This window comes from Pseudorca crassidens, chromosome 5 (assembly GCF_039906515.1).
Source record: "Pseudorca crassidens isolate mPseCra1 chromosome 5, mPseCra1.hap1, whole genome shotgun sequence".
Lineage (NCBI taxonomy): Eukaryota > Metazoa > Chordata > Mammalia > Artiodactyla > Delphinidae > Pseudorca > Pseudorca crassidens.
This window is the reverse complement of record NC_090300.1, coordinates 79,909,313-79,927,040: the sequence shown is the minus strand read 5'-3', so window position 1 is coordinate 79,927,040 and position 17,728 is coordinate 79,909,313. Positions and strand designations below refer to the sequence as shown.

At 43.0% G+C, this 17,728-nt stretch overlaps 1 protein-coding gene across 8 annotated transcripts in view; it reads left to right on the top strand.

Annotated features, from left to right (window-relative positions):
• Nucleotides 1-17,728, top strand: part of LOC137225116 (kalirin) — a 460,124-nt gene that overhangs the window by 319,325 nt on the left and 123,071 nt on the right. For all 8 annotated transcript variants that reach the window (XM_067738655.1, XM_067738652.1, XM_067738654.1 and 5 more), the window contains exon 11: nt 15,331-15,522. In XM_067738655.1, the coding sequence (XP_067594756.1) occupies nt 15,331-15,522 (192 nt within the window). The remainder of the gene's footprint in view (nt 1-15,330; nt 15,523-17,728) is intronic.

Here is a 17,728-nt window from a genome sequence, read left to right as displayed (position 1 = left end):
CAGTTTCATACAGATAAGTACCAAAGGACTGGGCCCTGCCTGTCACTCTTTGCTGCTGTCAGCTCCATGCCGTGGGCATGAGGGCTTTGATATTTATATGATGGTGATAAAGAAGGCTTTCAACCAAATCCTATAGCCCCATTCCAGATAGAGGCTCTTGGGAGTGTTGTCTGAGAGTCTGCCTCACTTTTATGTATTTTCAAATTTGACATGTCTCTTATTTTTGACTGCTGAGGGAGACAACTCAGGGTCCCGGGTGGTTGATGTTGCATTGTGCCCAGGGGAAATAATTTTCAGGATTTCATAGGTAATTATTTTTAAGTGGATCTTTTTTGCATATATATGTCATATCAAAATCATGTTTCTTCAGAGCTATGATGAGCAGTGTCATAAAGTCCAAACTGAGAAAGGTGAAATCTCTGATTGGGGCTACAGAGAGATTTTGCATTTTGTTATGATTGAATATTTTGCGGTGGTTGGTCAAGCATTAGTGTCTTCAGGTTCCCAGAACTAGGAAATGCATCTGTCTCTAAGATAAATACATTTGTAATGAAAGTTGTTTGTATTTCTGGATGTACTCAGTTGACACAAATATAGTAGATCCTTACGTTTTCCTTTAAAATTTCTTTTATTTGGTATTTTTCAAACTTTGAAAGCGATTCCTATTTTTTGTTATAACAAGTGAAACATTGCAAAGATATATGTAAATAAAAATGCTAATTATCCCTCTGCTCCCACTTCCCAATCCCCCCCTCCCAAGGCAATCACAGTTAGCTTGTACATTTTTCTTCTTACACATACAAAAAGAAGCAAACATATAAAATTTAAATGTAAAATTTTGTTTATTTTTTGGCATAATTTCTAAAGAATGCCCTGCATATAATTTTTATACTTTGAATGATTTTTCCTTTTTTTTGACTATAAAATTAATACATGTTCACCGTAGAACATTTGGAAACAAGGAAATAGTAGAAAAGAAAAATGATCCCTAATATAACTTAAAGATAATTATATATAAACTATTAATATTTTTTGGCACATTTCCATTCAGCACAGCAGAATGCAAAGAATGTTTTGCTTGGAGTCAAATAAATGTGAATTCCACATTGGCATTCATCATTTACTAGCTATGTGAGCTTACTCAAGTTCTTTCACCTTTCCAAGCCTTAGTTTTCTTATCTGTAACATGATATAATAGCATAGTCTACCACTGTAATAATGTTTGTAAGTGGATCCAAAACTGGCAGCCAGCATTATCAGTAGTAGTTTTTTCCAACAGATAGATAGATAGATAGGAGTCAGAACCATACTCTGATTTATCCTAACTTGTTCATTTAATCTCACATCAGGAATACTTCCTCAGATCACTAAATAGTCTTCAAAACATACTTGTAACGACTGCCTCATGTGGTCGTACCACAGTGTAGTAAAGCATACCCCTATTATTGAACGTTTTGGTCTTAAGGAACATTACTATTCACTCAAAGCCTGTAGCCATTTTAGGGCAAAAGACTAGATTTCTCTCACCTTAGAATTTCAGCCCAGGCTGTGAGCCCAGTCCTTACATGAGTGGTTTCAACCTTAGATAGTGGCTGCAATTATAAAAACATCTGCTGGGGGAGCTTTTAAGAACATATGCTGCCAGATACTCTCCTCGCCCACACCCTTACCCTCCCATTCTGATCTGAGTGATCTGGGGTAGGGCCTGAGCACTGCTTTTCTTCCCCAGATCCCTTTACCTACCCTAATCCTGTCCTCTGAGAACGACAGGATTAAATGGTTTCTTAAGGCTTCTGCCATCTGAATGATGATCAGAAAAGCACTGTAAGCTGAGGAGGTTGTACGTCTCCCTCACTGGGGCTTCCTCTATGGTTTTATGATCTACAACAGTGTTTCTCAACTGGAAGGCATTTTTGCCCTCCAGGGGACATCTGTCAACGTCTGGGGACATTGTTGGTTATGACATCTGGGGAAGGGGTTGCTCTTGGCATCCTGCGGGTAGAGGCCAAGGATTCTGCTAAACACCCTGCAGTACACAGAACAGCCCCTGTATTAGTTTCCTAGGGCTGCCGTAACAAAGTACCACAAACTGGGTGGCTTAAAACAGCAGAAGTGTATTGTCTCACAGACCTGGAGGCTAGAAGTCTGAGATCAAGGTGTTGGTAGGGTTAGTTCCTTCTGTGAGGGAGAATCTGTTCCCAGCCTCTCTCTGGACTTCTGGTGTTTGCTGGCAATCTTTGGCATTCCTTTGTACCACTCCAGTCTTCGCCTTCATGTCACACGGGCGCCCTGTCTGTGTCTGTATGTTTATGCACCCATCTTTTTTAAAAAAAAAAAAATTTATTTATTTGGGCTGCATTGGGTCTTCGTTGCTGTGCGCGGGCTTTCTCTAGTTGCGGCGAGGGGGGGGCTTCTCTTCGTTGTGATGCACGGGCTTCTCATTGCGGTGGCTCCTCTTGTTGCGGACCAGGGGCTCTAGGCACGCGGGCTTCAGTAGTTGTGGCTTGCGGGCTCAGTAGTTGTGGCTCACGGGCTCTAGAGCGCAGGCTCAGTAGCTGTGGCGCACGGGCTTAGTTGCTTCGCGGCATGTGGGATCTTCCTGGGCCAGGGCTCAAACCCATATCCCCTGCGTTGGCAGGCGGATTCTTAACCACTGCGCCACCAGGGAAGTCCTATGCGCCCATCTTTTTATAAGGGCACGATTCATAGTGGATTAAAGCCCACCCAATTCCAGTCTGTCCTCATCTTAACTAATTCCACCTACATCAACACTATTTCTAAAAACGGTCACATTCTCAAGTACTTAAGGCTGCAACATATCTTTTTGGATGGACAGAACTCAACCCATAACAGCCCCCAACATAGAATTATCCAGCCCAAAATGTTAATAGTGCTACTATTAAGAAACCTTGTTCAATAGAATCTGGGGATGAAACTCAGGGAGGTTGGCTAAGGTAAGTACAGGGCAGAGAGGAGGGTTGGGGTCAGCGAAGTTGAAAGTGAGCAGGAAAGCCATCCATAAAGAGAGTCAGAGGTGGTAGGCTCCCTGTAGATCTATGTAGGACCCTCAGGGCTGTATGTGACCACAGGAGGGTGAGAGGGCTCGAGGAGCACTGTGCTAACCAGTGTGAGAGCAGAAGTGTGGGCCAGCCCCTCTGCTTGTTCTCCCCATCACGTGATCCCCATTTCCCTGGGTCAGGCATACCTTTCCCTATCCGTCCTTTTCAGGGTGGAACAGAAGAGAAAAAATAAATCCACAAGCCCCAAGGTTTTCAGCAGTATTTTCAAGCCAACTGTCTTCTCTCTCTAAAGCCCTGCCTTCTCCCTCTCATGCCCACTGCCTCCCACTGCCAGCCAAACATAGGATATGGAAAACAGGAAAACCAGCAACACTGCAAAGTTACTCTTCTGAGAGAGAACATCACTTTGGGTACATCCCCCCACCCCCAAATCTCTTGAATTGCCAAATCCTGCAACAGGTGGCCCTACTCATCTCTGTTCCATGGGGATGCTGTCTCACCAACTACTGTTTCTTTGACTTTAAGAATTCCACATGAGAATGAACTTCTATAGGGCTAGGCGACTGGGCAATCCTCAAATCCGTATCTGAACACTTTGGTCTGCCTGCTTCACTTCTAAAATATTTTTGTTCTCATTCTTCTGTTGTGGTTACATGTTCCCCTTCATTTTTTTTTTTGCCAATTTGAGCTGAGTGAGGGGAAGGAGGGAAGAGGAAGAGTGGCCAGGGTGGAGACGGTCTTATTAATTTCCAAGAGTGGGTTGTTTCCCGGCAGCAATATGGGTGCCAGCTGGCTGCATCTGGGACTTGCTCAGTGGGAAGAGGATTAAATGCTTCCCTCTGCAGTCTTCAGAGCTTTGTGTCTGCACAGCACTCTCCTGGTTTTGATCTCCTAATTGCTCAGCTCCCTAGGACTCTTTCCTTAGCCCCGGCCTGTAACTCTGGGCCAACCTCTGGCCTCTAGGCCCCTTCCTATGAGTACCATCTTCTTTATGTTCAGTCTAAGCGTCAGGCCTGGCCCAGTCTCTGCCTTCAACTGCTCTCTATGCCCTGGAGGCAGAGGTGGGGAGGGTCAAGGAGAAAGTCCTTCCTTGCTTTGTGTCTCAGTCCGCCACATTTTCTGGAATCTGGCTGGTCCTTTCTTATAAGCTGGACCTGGTATTTTCTGTCAAATCACATTTTGTAACTTGTAGTGGCAACCTCTAGGATTGACCCTGCCTTTTGGTCCAGAAACAAACTGTTACTTTTTATTATTATAATATGCTAATAGTTAATTCTCATTATCTCTTTTGCTGTCTTACCTGAGAGTGCCTAGATATTCAGCTTCCAGCCTGCAGCTGAGAGAAAATGCACTGAAGTTCCTTTAAAGCATAGCATGTAAATGAAGAGGGTTAGTGAGGATTAGAAGGAAAGAGAAAATCAGTAAAGGAGAACACCCTAGCAAAGAACAACTGCTGTTCTTTTCTTGGAATTCCTCAGCCTAGGTACATTCTTAAACAAATGAAAGTTAGACTGTAGGAAATAAAACTTTACTTAAAAAATGTGGAGTTCTGAAAAATACACCATTTATTGTTAATAGGAAAAGATGTTGAAGCATTTTAGATATAGAGAGGAAAATGCTTTCCAGAAAGTGAGATGTGTGTGAGAATGGGAGAGGGTGGTGATTGTATATGTAAATGTGATAAAGCCAGCATTTAGGTTCCCAGAGATAATCTCAGCTCTCAGACTATTTGTGTTGGGAGGTATTGGCATCTACAGTAGTTATATTTGGTGTCAGTCCCAATTAGTAGATTTGTAGCAGATTTGTACAGACAGTCTCCAATTTAAGCAGCATCTGATTAGGACTAGTCATTAGTTACTCCTTGTTTGGACATATACAGATTGTCCTAATGGAGGCCACTATTGTTTGTTCCCTTATTCAGGACACCTAGGAAGATGTCCTTCCAGCAGACATAATATGGTGGGTTAACCCATCACTGATACCAAGTAGTTTCCTCCTTTCCATCTTATTGCCTCCCACCAAAGACCTCTTTGCCATTGTCAGAGTCCATCCCTTCTTCCCCTGCAAGAGCCAGCAGATGATGGAGAAATATGTGCCTGATGCTCCAGGATGAAAACTGAAAAGCATTTTCCTCTATCACCCTAGTTATAAATTTTGGCCGATTGTACATGATGTGCTATATCAGTACTGTATTTTAAATATGCTATGTGCTCAACTGAATTTCTTTACTTTGTCCTGAGACTCTAACTACCATTTACATGGAAAACACACTCCCACTGCTAAGTAAGAGTCTTACAAAGGAACTTTTGGATCACTACTTATTCTTAAATTCACGACTAGCTACATTAGGAGATAAGGTAAACATCCATTTCCAAGGCTTACTGCTGACAAGACGCTGGGCTGCAGAGTTTTGGGGTTGAGTGCCTATTGAGAGCAGAGCACTGTGCTGGCAGGTATATTGATGAGTACCTGAGATAGAAAAGACAGTAAGATAGGACTCTGTCCTCCAAGGAGAATTCAGTTCTCTCTGGAAGTCAGCATGTACACACTGGAAGTTTGTTGCCAACAAGAATAGCAGTTGCAAATGAACAACTACAGTGTCATAATTTGAAAATCAAAGGCAGAAGAGTGAGTAAAGTAACAGAGAAGCAGAGGAGATGGAGATTTTACATTGAGTCTTAGAGAGATAAATGGTTCAATGAAAAAAGAGCCTGGATGTTACAGTCAGAAACACAGCTTGCCATTTTCTAGCTCTGTAACATTCTCCAGACAAGTTACTTTACCTCTCTGAGCCTCATTTCTTTTCTCATTTGTAAAATGAAATCAATAATGCCTATCTTCTGATTGGTTTCAAAGCGTAGAGGTAATGTATATAAAGAGCCTAACACAATGCCTAGCATACTGTACATACTTGGTAAATGGATACTGCCTTCTTTGGCCCTTGGATTATTTAGAAGTGTGTTATTTAGTTTCCCACTCTTTGGAGTTTCCAGAGATATTTCTATTATTGACTTATAATTTAATTACTTTATGATCAGAGAAAATACTTTTATGACTCCTATCCTTTTAAATGTGTTAGACTTGTTTTATGGCCCAGAATGTGATTAATCTTGGTAAATATTCTGTGAGCACTTGTGAAGAATGTGCATTCTGCTGTTGTTGAGTGGAGTGTTCTATAAATGTCAATTAGGTCAAGTTGGTTGAGAGTGTTCAAATCTCCTATATCCTTCCTAATTTCTTGCCTGCTTTTCTATTAATTATTGAGAGGAGGCATTAAATCTCTGTCTGTAATTGTGGATTTGTCTCTTTCTACTTGCAAGTTTATCAGTTTTTGCTTCACATATTTCGAAGCTTTGTTATTAGGTACATAAATGTTTAGGATTAATATATCCTCCTGATGACCTGACCCTTTTATAATTATGAAGTCACCTTCTTTTTCCCCGGTAATATTATTTGCTCTGAAATCTACTATGTCTGATATTAATGTAGCCACCCAAGCTTTATTTTGATTAGTGTTATCTTACTAGTTTTTTTTCTACCCTTTTACTTTTAACCTAGTTGTGTCTTTACATTTGAAGTGCATTCCTTATAGACAGTGTATACTTGGGACTTGCCTTTTTATCCAGTCTGAAAATCTCTTCCTTTTGATTGTGGTATTTAGACAATTTATTTAATGTGATTATTGATGTATTTAATGTCATCTTATTTATTTCTATTTGTTTCATCTATTCTTTGTTACATTTTCTCTTTTTCTTCCTCTTTTGGATTAACTGAATATCTTTTATGATTCCATTTTATCTCCTTTGCTGGCTAAATAGCTATCACTATTTAGTTACTTTAATGGCTGCTTCAGGGTTTATAGTATTTGTCTTTAATATATCATAGTTTACGTCAAGTAATATTATCCACTTTACATATAGTACAAGAACCTTACAGTTGTATACAGTTTACCCAGTGCAGGTTTGTACTGCTCAGGTCCGTTTATACATAGATATTTTTCAATAGTAAATACTGCAGTACTACACAGTCCACGGTTGGTTGAATCCGTGGATGCAGGGGAACCTCAGATATGGAGGATGAATTAACCCCCATGTTGTTCAAGGGTCAACTGTGTTTCTGTTCCTCCCTTCCTGGCCTTTGTGCCATTGTCATATGTTTTACTTGTGTATGTGCTATAAACTCCACACTACATTGTTACTATTTTTGTTTAACCATTCAGTTTTCTTTTAAAGAGTTTAAATAGTAAGAAAAAAATCTTATATAGTCACCCATATAAGAGCACTTCCTGCATGTGGATCTATATTTCCAACTGTTACCATTTTCCTACTTTCTGAAGGACTTCTTTTAACATGTCTTGTCATGCAAGTCTACTAGTGAAGAATTCTTTCAGCTTCTGTATGCCTTAAAGTGCCTTTATTTCACCTTTGTTTTTGAAAAATATTTGTGCTGGGCATAGAATTCTAGTTTGACAGGGTTTTTGTTTGTTTGGTGGGTTTTTTTGTTTGTTTTTCACTTTAAAGATGTTGCTCCACTGTTTTCTTAATTGCATTATTTCTGATGAGAAGTCTGTTGTGATCCTTATCTTTGTTCCTTTGTGTACAATGTATCTTTTTTCCCTTCGTCATTTTTAAGAATTCATTTTCTTTTTCCACTTGATTTGATTTTTATGTGTCTTGCTGTAGTTTTCCTTGTGTTTCTTGTGTTAAGGGTTTGTTGAGTTTCTTGGATCTGTGGATTTATAGTTTTCATTAAGTTTGGAAACTTTTGGTCATTATTTCTTCAAATATCTTTTCCACTTCCCTCTCCCTCCTTTAGGGATTTCAATTACATGAATATTAGTCTTCTGAAAGTTGTCCCACAGTTCACTGATGCTTTAGATTTTTTTTAATTCTTTCTTTTTCCTGAGCATTTTATTTATGTGTTTATTTATTTGAAGTATGATTGATTTACAATATTGTGTTAGTTTCAGGTGTACAACATAGTGATTCAGTTCTCAGCATTTTAAGTAGTTTCTATTGCTATGTTCTCAAGTTCAGTAATCTTTTCTTCTGCAACATCTAACCTCCTGTTAATACCATTCAGTATGTTTTTTATCTCTAGAAGTGTAAAGTCTTTTTTTGTAATGTCTTCTGTTTCTCTGCCTAACTTTTTGAGCATGTGAAATAGTTAAAATAACCATTTCTAAGTATCTGTCTATTAATTTTAATATCTATGCCAGTTCTGGGTCCGTTTTGATTGATTTTTGTTCACCTCGTAAGTTATGTTTTCCTGCTTCTTTGTATGCCTGGTGATTTTTTACTACATACCAGACATTGTGAATTTTACCTGTCAGTTGCTGGATATTTCTGTATTCTTATAAATATTCTTAAACTTTTTTCTGGGACACAGTTAAGTTACTTGAAAAAAGTTTGATCTTTCAGGTCTTTCTTTTAAAATGTGTTAGGGAATGCAAACTGGTACAGCCACTATGGAGGACAGTATGGAGGTTCCTTAAAAAATTGAAAATAGAGCCACCATATGACCCAGCAATCCCACTCCTGGGCATATGTCTGGAGAAAACCGTAATTCGAAAAGATACATGCACCCCAGTATTCATTGCAGCACTATTTACAATAGCCAGGACATGGAAACAATCTAAATGTCCATCAACAGAGGAATGGATAAAGAAGATGTGGTACATATATACAATGGAATATTACTCAGCCATAAAAAAGAACAAAATAGTGCCATTTGCAGCAACATGGATGGACCTAGAGATTCTCATACCGAGTGTAGTAAGTCAGACAGAGAAAGACAAATATCATGATATCACTTATATGTGGAATCTAAAAAAAGGCTACACATGAACTTATTTACAAATAGAAATAGAGTTACAGATGTAAGAAATAAACTTACGGTTACTGAGGGGTCAGGGGGAGGAGGGATAAATTGGAAGATTGGGACTGACACATACACACTACTATATATAGAATAGATAACTAATAAGGACCTACTATATAGCCCAGGGAACTCTACTCAATATTCTGTAACGGCCTATATGGGAAAAGAAGCTAAAAAAGAGTGGATATGCGTATATGTATAATGGATTCACTTCACTTTACACCTGAAACTAACACAACGTTGTAAATCAATTATACCCCAATAAAATTTTTTTTAAAAATGTGTTAGGCAAGACCAGAGAAGTACTCAGTCTAGAGCTAATTATTTACCTTAGCTGAGGCAAGACTCATCTGAGTACTCTACCCAATATCCTGTGAGTCACAACGTTTTCCAGTCTACCTGGTAGAAACAGGTACTATCCCTCACCCAGTGAGAGTACTGCATGCTGTTACATCCAATCCTTTCAAGTGGTTCTTTCTCCAGCCTTGGGTAGTCTCCTCACACACTAGATGCATCCTCTGTAGATCTGCCCCAGATTGGGTAAGGAAGGAGTGTGAGAGAGATTTGTCAACTGTAAAGTACTACTCAAATGGCATGACCTTGATCTGCCTGGCATTCACTGATGTCAGGATCCAGAGAGAAGTATATGCCTCCCTAATGCCTGTGCTTCTATGTCTGTCTGTCTGTCTCTTTTATTTTTTTAGTGTTTGTGTCCTTTTGCTGCTTTCCTCTCACTGCTCATTGGTCCCAACAATGCAACCTGGAAAGAAAGTCATCAGGAAGGGAGTCCTATCTTGGCCCTCTGATAGTTACGCTCTTCAGTCCATTTTGCCTCTTTAGAATAATAAGAGTAACTTTTGGCCTCATCCTTCCTCATCCCCAGAGCATAGGGCCAAGAGGGCTAACTTCATATTATCAAGGAGGCCAACTCTTAACACCAGAAATGTTTTTACTGACTGCCTCTCCCACACCTTGCCTGAAAAAGCCGGCCTCCCGTCCCTCTGCTTCAGCCTAAGAAGTCTGAAACCACAGCTGTATTGCTGGGATGCCCATGTTTTTAGTTATCCTAGAATGCTCTCTTTCAAAAAAGCAATGAGCGCAGGCTGCAGAAGGGGGAATGGAAGGTACAGGTATACCTCAGAGATATTGTGGGTTCAGTTCCAGACTGCTGCAATAAAGTAAATACAGCAATAAAACGAGCCACATGAATTTTTTGTTTCCCAGTGCATATAAAGGTTTTGTTTACACTATACTATAGTCTGTTAAGTGTGCCCAGAGCATTATGTCTAAAAAAACAATGTATATGCCTTAATTTAAAAATGCTTTCTTGCTAAAAAATGCTAACCATAATCTGAGCCTTCAGCAAGTCATAGTAGTAACATCACAGATCACTGATCAAAGATCAACAAAGATAATGATAATGAAAGAATTTAAAATATTGTGAGAATTACCAAAATGTGACACAGAGACATGAAGTGAGCATGCTCTTGGAAAAACAGTGCCGATAGACTTGTTCAATGCAGGGTTGACACAAACCTTCAAGTTGTTAAAAAAAAAAAAAAAGCAATATCTGCAAAGCACAATAAAGTGAAGATGAGATTTTATGCCTTTCGACATAAGGGCTTTTACCTGATGGACACGGGCATGGCGGGGGGGGAGGGGGGGAAGAACAGAAAGTGCAGCCATCTGTATGGCCCAAATCTCTGACTCAGGTCTCTGGCTACCACAGGCCCTGCTTGAAAGCCCCAGGGGCTGAGGGATTGATATCCCCGCACTCATAACCCATTTTTGCAACATCAATTAGGAAATGTCAGCAAGGGGCCAAACCCAAGACAGGGGGTAGGAGGCTGGAGAACCAAAGAATACCTAGGAACTGCACTCATAGTGAGGTTGGACTCTGGCCCTGGGGCAGAAACTGTTGTTAATTTGGTCAGAAGGTGAGCAGAAGCCTATTGTGATCCTTGCCCAATTTGTGTCAATGACAAGCATCAGTGTATTGCTCTGTTAATACTTTAGTTGGTATTCTGTAAGCACATTCGTGTTTCAAGACTCTGCCAGGAGGTAAGATAAACCAAATGGGATTGAACATGAATTCTAGGATGTGAGGTCTTATACCAAGTAGTTGATGAGGGCCAAGGATTGAATATTAGGATTGGTGGGGATTAATGTATTCTTTAATTATTCATTCCTTCACTAAAATTTTTTTTTTTTTTTTTTTTGCGGTACGCGGGCCTCTCACTGTTGTGGCCTCTCCCCTTGCGGAGCACAGGCTCCGGACGCGCAGGCTCAGTGGCCATGGCTCACGGGCCCAGCCGCTCCGCGGCACGTGGGATCTTCCCGGACCGGGGCACGAACCCGCATCCCCTGCATCGGCAGACGGACTCTCAACCACTAGCGCCACCAGGGAAGCCCCCTTCACTAAAATTTTATAGAGCACTTATTTGGTGCCAGGCACTAAGGGAAAGATGTGAAAGACTTTACCTGCCCCTAAGTGGATGAGAAAGGCAAACATTTGCATTAGAATATGGCAGGTACCAAGGAGGGAGTTGGCACAGGTCACTCTGGAGCTAAGGAGAGTTCATCTAAGCCAACCTTGGGAGAGAAGTGGATCTCAGGGTACACTTCCTGAAAGAAGAGACACCTGGGCTGGGCTGGATCTTAAAGGGTGAGTAGAGTTGGTCGTGTAAAAAAAGTGGGGGAAGCACACCCCAGGCAGAAGCACGGGGGAAGATTCAGTGCTGTGAGTTTCCGGAAGTGTAAGCAATTTGTTTCACAGACTATTTGTAGGGAAGTGATGTGAGTTGAAGCTGAAGGGAAGAAGCAAGTGTCAGGTGAAGAAGGGCCTCGCACGGCACCCTGAGTTGTTTTACCCCAAAGTCAGTGGGAAGCCCCTGAACAGTTTTACGTGAAAGAGAGGTGTGACTGGATCTGAATTTAAGAGGCTCTTTCTGGTCGTGATGGGGAGGAGGGCTGGGTAGCGGGTAGAGCAGGGACCCCAGCTTTTAGTGCTGACGCTGTTGCCCTCCCCCCTGTCTCTCTTGTCCCTCTCTCTATAAAATCTATTATTGCGCTCTTCCCTGCCTTATCCAATGTGATTTCCTGCCACTCTCCGATTTTAGTCAGGTTGGCTCAACTTATCCAGACATGACACGATCATTCCCATCTCTGAATCTTGTTCGTTCAACAGACATTTAGTAAGTGCCTATTGTATACCAGCCATGGTATCTGGCATGAAGAACCAGAGATGAGTGAGACATGGGACCTACCTTTAAGGGGTACACAGACCAGTACCTGGGGAGATACCCAGGGAAACACATCATTACCACGAGAATGAGAGCAGCTGTGGTATGGGATAAACAGAGCACAAAGAGAGACAGTCCTGTCCATGAGAAACCCCTCCTTCTCTGCTAAATCCTGCCCATCCTCAAGCTTCTACCTTCATCTGTGAGAGGCAGGGTAGTGTCTCTAGATGCCATACCCCAGTCATACTTCTCTTCTACCTACAGCTGTCAGTGCTTTCCCATTACCTTGGACCAAAACACCTTAGCATGGCATGTGAGACCCCTTTTCATCTGATAGGGTAGTTTTGTTTGGAGCTTGGGCTCTGAAGGCAGACAACAAGATTTTCATCTTGTTTCTGTCACTTTTGGGAAATGTGACCTTAGCCAGAAATACTCTTTGCCTCAGTTTCTTTATCTGTAAAATGGGGCTGATGGCTGTATCGACTTCCTAGGGTTATTGTGAAGATTAAACGAGTTAACACATATGGTCCTTGGCATGTGAGAAGTATTCAGTCATTATCAGCTACTATTATTTGGTTTTCACTCATTTTCTTCTTAGCACCTGTATCATGCCAAGAAACGTTAATCCCTAATTATTGTGCTGCTTGTCCCGTTTAATGCGTTGTCACATTATTCCTCTCAAGGGTGATTTTATTCTCCTTTGAGGCAATATACATCGTATATGTATCTGTACTCCTGAGACACCTACAGTGTTGGGTATGTGTTAGGTTGACCAGCCATCCTGATTTTCCCAGGACTGACAGGCTTTCCAGGACACGGGACTTTCAGTGCTAAAACCAGAAAAGTCCTGGGCAAACCAGGACAAGTTATCCACCTTACATGCAGCGGAAACTTCACTTTTGCTTTTTATTTACCTCTTATTGGTCCCAAACTTAACTTGAAAGCAAGCTTGCTTTGGCTTGGCATAAATTTTTATTTATTGGCTAGAAACTACAAAGTCACAACCTCGGGTTTTTTGGGGATTTCTTGAGATTCCCTAAAGTTTAAAGTGAAAGATTTGAAAGATCCTTGAAAAAACTCTCTCCCATCAGCTCTGGGTTTATTTACTAGAAATTGCAGGCAACCCGCTAAGAGGCTTCCTTAACCTGGTCCACAGCCCCAGAGGTCTCCTCCCGCCTATCATTTCCCATCTCTCCCGGCATTTCCATCATGACTCTGAGTACTTCCTTCATTTGCCTTCCAGAATCAATATACTCTTACTTAACTCAGTGGCAAAGCCTCCTTCCTCTCACAAGTATCATCTGTTTCTCCATGAATCCCCCAAGTGGAGCTGAAGGATTTTTCTTCCTTTTCATCCCCACTCCCAGCCCCAGCCCCATCTCACCTGCTCTGGGGACAGTGTTTATCTTGGGCAGTTTCTTGTCAGATGGCATTCCTTAAAGATCCACTAGGGCCTCTCTTGGCATCCCCTGAGGCCATGACAAGCGTTCGCTGCAAGCCTGCTCATCCTCTGCAGTTCCATCAGGAAGCTGGGTCAGCAGTCTCTGGGGTCTTCACCTGGTGTATTAGTGTGCTAGGGCTGTCGTGACAAAGTACCACACACTGGGTGACTTAAGCAACAGAAATGTATCGCCTCACAGTTCTGGGGGCTAGAAGTCCAAGAACAAGGTGTCAGCAGGGTTGTTTTTTTCTGAGGGATATGAGGGAGAATCTGTTCCATGGCTCTCTTACCTTCCAGCGGTTTGCTGGCGGGCACTCTTTGGCATTCCTTGGCTTGTAGACACATCCCCCGATCCCCGCCTTCAGCTTCACACGGTGTTCTCCCTGAGCATGTGTCTGTCTCTTCATGTGACATTCTTTTTTGAAAGACAGTAGTTATATTGAATTAGGGGTCCACCCTACTTCACTATGACTTGATCTTAACTAATTACATCTGCAATAACTGATTCCAAATAAGGATCCCATTCTGAGGTACTGGGGGTTAGGACTTCACCGTGTGAATTTAGAGGGGACACAATTCAACCTTTAACACCCAGGTCTTCAGGTGAATCTAAAGAACTCTATGGGGAGCGGAGGCCACTTCAGATATGTGCAAAGTAAAGCACCATACAGTCATCACTCCAAAATCCATTCTAGTTCTCCACTCACTTTGCGTTCGATCCTGACTGTTTCTGCCGCCGGATTCACACCATCACCAGTAACCACTTGTTCACCATTCTGTAGGTCATTGTGCCGCTATAGGGGTATTAAGAAATATAATGTACACCTGAGTCACCAACTCTAATCCAGGGTCTGTCTGGAGATCTTTTTTAAGGGAAGCCTAGTGAGGAAAGTTGTATCCGTGGCATACATGTAATAACTGGAATATAGGTATTGCGGAGGCCGTGACTCCATCCTGATGGACAATAATTACAAGTTGGTTGCCTTTTAAACTGCTCTGGAGGATACAGACAGGGATTGGGGGGAGAGTGTGTGTGAGAGTGAGTGTGTGCATGTGTAAATGTGTGTGTGCCTGTGGTAGCTTAAGATAAACAAAATCACCAGACTCATCCCCAACCTTCCTGCGAGCTTTAAGCCTTTGCTGGGCGCACGGGGAGTAGCCTGCATCTCCTCACTCTGGCTGTGGCTGCTTCCTTCTGTCGGTTCCCTGAGTTGCTGACCCTTTCCCCTCCGAAGAGATAGCTCCCTTCCAAAAGATAAACACCAGTAGTTACAAGGGACTTGGGGGAAAAGTCGAGCAAGTCTCCCAGTTATTATTTCCCTGGCGTTCTCATATAGAGACCCAGCCGATCTTCGTGGAGGAGGTATTTCCAACTCTGGCAGTTACAGCCTGAGATGGGAGGGCAGTGATGGATCTCCGTAAGGGTAGGGGGTCAGGGCGCGCGGCCAAGGAATGGGGATTCTAGCATGTCTCCTCGCTTCTTTCCAGGCATGGCCCACCTGGGAGAAATCCCAGGGATGCAGAAGGCACCTAGCTAGCGCCCACTTGTTCCAAGCTGCCACGCAGGCTGCTGGCTTGCCGAGAGGCGGTGGGTGAGCTGGGCGCTGAGCTCCCCCGTGCCAAATCAGGGAGCTCTGGGCTCGGCGCCCACGCCCAGCTCTGGGCAGCCCGGGGTGGGTGCTGGGCGAAGGCGCGAAGCTCGGTTTGTGACTGCAAGTTGACTTTCCCTCACTGTCGTTGCTGGCAGAATACTTACACCAATGCGGACAAGCTCCTAGAAGCGGCAGAGCAGCTGGCTCAGACAGGGGAATGTGACCCGGAGGAGATCTACAAGGCAGCTCGGCATCTGGAGGTGCGCATCCAAGACTTCGTGCGTAGGGTGGAGCAGCGGAAGCTTCTGCTGGACATGTCCGTCTCCTTCCACACTCACACCAAAGAGGTAAGGGCAGCGAGCAGAGGAGGGGTGTTGGCTGGGCTGCTTTGTTCCAGCGAAGGTCAGGGCAGTTTCCTAGCCGCCGAGGTCTGCCTGGGGTCCTGGGTGGTCTGGGGATTACTAGCCTCCTAAGGTCGATGATATTAACAGTTTGCCCCTGATAACCTGAATCGAGGTCTCTACCAATACGGGGCAAAATTTCCTCCGCATCTCTCGTCAGGAGGGGGCTTGGGAAGGCAGGTGGTTTGGGGAGTCTGTTAGAGCATTTAGTCTGCAGCTGGAGGAATTTGGGGATCCCTGGTATAGAAATAGTCGCCGTAAGAGGCAATGTTAGAGGATCAGAGACTCCCTTCCCACCCCACACCCAATTTTTCTTGGTTGCTGTTTCCTGTCAAAAATTAGAGTCCTGCAGAACTTTGATTATCTTTGCTACCAGCAAGGAACATACAGAGTCTGCAAATCTGTTCTATGTTTTTATTTTATTTTATTTTAAACAGAGAATTAAATCTTCTTAATGAGGTCTGCCACAGGGTGCTATCAAAGTGAAATGGTCCTCACCTTTCTCATCGTGGAGTGACAGCCATTGAAGGAAGGGGGGGACTGGGGTGCCTTCCATGCAGGAGGAAGCCAGCTGGGCTTAAATCCGGTCCCCAAATCATTCACAAAGTGGAGACAGGAGAGGGGAGGATGGATCACGTTGCATTGTTGGCAGGGCAGAAGGGCCCATAGAGAGGAGGAGGGTTGCAAACGTGCGGTTGCTCTTCGGTTCTGATTAACACGGGGCACTCTGAGATTGAGTAAGTGGCCAGTGAGGAGGCACGTTGGCATCTTCTGTAATAACACCCTTGGCAGATGAACTCATTATGTGTGTGCATGCCTGTGTTCCCCCCAGGAATTCATTTGAATGGAGTATTAATTAAAGTTGGATTGTACCCTAGTTAATTAAGTTGATTTTTGATATTTGAAATGCATTAAGAAGCCTGGCTGTTACTCCTTCACAGGCTTTTCTGACACTTTGTAGGAATGAATGCAAATCATTGCAGTGCCTATCAGAGATAAACATGAAAAGATAATGTTTTCTAAACTGCGATTCCCCAGGCAGATGAAGGGCTGGGGAGCCCCGTGAAGCTGGCTCTGCTTCCTCTCTGTGGGACCTACGACCACTCTCTGATGAGTGTCTGTAGAGCAAGGGGATTAGCTTTAATCCAGGTCTTCCTGCCTGGCTGTCTGCTTGCTTGCGGCTCACCCAGTTCTTAATAATGGTCTCAGAAACCAAAGGCATGTGTATTCTCTTTTAATTATGAGCCTGTGGGTGAGAGAATGGAGTATGAATGAACAGGTGTCATGTTCCTTGTGAGGGCTGTGAGGGTGTTGGCTGCCTAGGGAGGTGATGCATGAGGTTAGTTTCCATGGAAATGCCACTCCTGAAAAGGTGACTGAGGCTCCCAGGAGCCCTTTCTAGCGGCATCTCCCACCTTCTGTACATGAAACTAGGAGGCTGGGATCCAGTCCAGATCCTGCTGCTATAGAACCCTGTGAGCTTGTGCAAATCACTGTGTCTCTGGCCTTGGGTTGCCTCATCTATAAAATTATGCAGTCGGACTCAATGGCCCTAAGGCCCCTTATGGTTCCAATGTGAATTCAAGATTCCTTTCTTTTTCTTCTCCTCCTCTTCTTCTTTATTTGATACTGATAATAATAATTAATAATAATAATAAATTAAGCCTGAGGTGATACAGGTGATTTACCTAGGCTAAAGATTCGGTTTATGGTAAGCACTCAATGTATATTAGGTAGTAGTTTTTTCTAATTGAGTACCTACTAGTTGTTAGACACATACATCATCTCGTGTAATCCTCATGAGAATCTCACGATGACAGACTCTATTGAACATATTTTCAAATGGGGAAACTAAGGCCCAGAAAAGAACTTGTCTAAGGCTACAGAGCTGCCAGTGCAGCAGAGCCTTGAGCCATCTCCCTAAACTCTGCACACATGCTCTTACCTGCTACCACACATTCTGTCCTCCTTTTTCCCTCTTGTATCTCCTCCTGTCCTCTGCTCTTCTTTCTTCTCCTTGCTCATTTTTCCTCATTACCTTTTCAAACCCCAAAGCAGGGGCTTGATGGGGAGGGTAGCTCTTAGCTGAGAAAAGCAAAGTGTTCCCAGGGCTGGGGGTGTGGCACACAGGAATAGTCGGGGTTGCAGTTAT